The sequence below is a fragment of the Sinocyclocheilus grahami genome, unplaced genomic scaffold (assembly GCF_001515645.1).
Source record: "Sinocyclocheilus grahami isolate Dianchi unplaced genomic scaffold, SAMN03320097.WGS_v1.1 scaffold7224.1, whole genome shotgun sequence".
NCBI classification, from domain to species: Eukaryota; Metazoa; Chordata; class Actinopteri; order Cypriniformes; family Cyprinidae; genus Sinocyclocheilus; species Sinocyclocheilus grahami.
In genome coordinates this window covers 45,090-45,993 of record NW_015511347.1, presented here as the reverse complement: position 1 = coordinate 45,993, position 904 = coordinate 45,090, and the positions used below count along the sequence as shown (strand labels likewise).

General features: G+C 38.7%; 1 protein-coding gene across 1 annotated transcript in view; it reads right to left on the bottom strand.

Moving 5' to 3' along the window:
• LOC107577782 (bifunctional glutamate/proline--tRNA ligase-like) overlaps nt 1–904 on the bottom strand; it is a gene marked incomplete at its 5' end in the record, with an annotated part of 44,369 nt that overhangs the window by 3,023 nt on the left and 40,442 nt on the right. Inside the window, 2 exons of the mRNA XM_016263818.1 lie at nt 400–484; nt 578–811. Of these exons, the coding sequence (XP_016119304.1) occupies nt 400–484; nt 578–811 (319 nt within the window). The remainder of the gene's footprint in view (nt 1–399; nt 485–577; nt 812–904) is intronic.

Sequence of the window (904 nt, the reverse complement as noted above, 5' to 3'; positions counted from 1 at the left end):
CTCGAGCCTCCCTGTAACAGAGCGGAACGGACAGAAAATGAAAAAAAATGTGAATCAAATTGAGTTTGATTAAATAAATAAATCTGAAGTGTAAAGACTGCACATGTGGATGAAACTATTTTTATAACTAGAAATGGATAAAAAAAAAAAAAGACTAACTAATTTACACATTTTTTAAATATAATAATTAATTAATTAAAATAGTTAAACAACTGTTTATGAGGACATAAAATTACTGTCAGTACTGTTTTATAAAATGTGTAATTTACAGTGATTTTACTAGTGTCATGCCAAAGAACAGCCCCTACTATGGTAAAATCAGTGTAACACACAACCTTGTGGCTTAATGCGTTTGAATTCATTCCCAAAATGTATTCTAATTTTGAGAAAAACACATACCTGAGCAGAAATAAATTGTTTGAGTCCCTCGACAGTCATTCCTCTACGCAGCACACCTCTGACTGTGGGGAAACGAGGGTCATCCCTGCAGGAAGGAAAGATAAGGAGAGAAAAGTTTAATCATGCAATCCAAAAGAGCTCTTTTCTATAAAGTCCAGAAAGTGAGGGTGATACACACCAGCCATCCACATAGCCCTGGTCGACAAACCAGGTGAGCTTCCTCTTGGAGAGCAAAGTGTTGTTAAGATTGAGTCTGGCATATTCCCAGACGTACGGTTTACGCAAACCAAGGGCATCTATTACCCAGTAGAACTGCTCATCTCTGTCATGATACTCAGTGGTACGTAAGGCATGCGTGACCCCCTCAACGCTGTCCACAATGGGGCACGCAAAATCATATGTGGGATACACTCTGGGTGAAGGGAGTGAAAAAGAAGAGGACCATCAGTTAGAGGAAGCTATCATTTGGCACTATTCAGTAACACGATGCATGTGTGATGTTCAC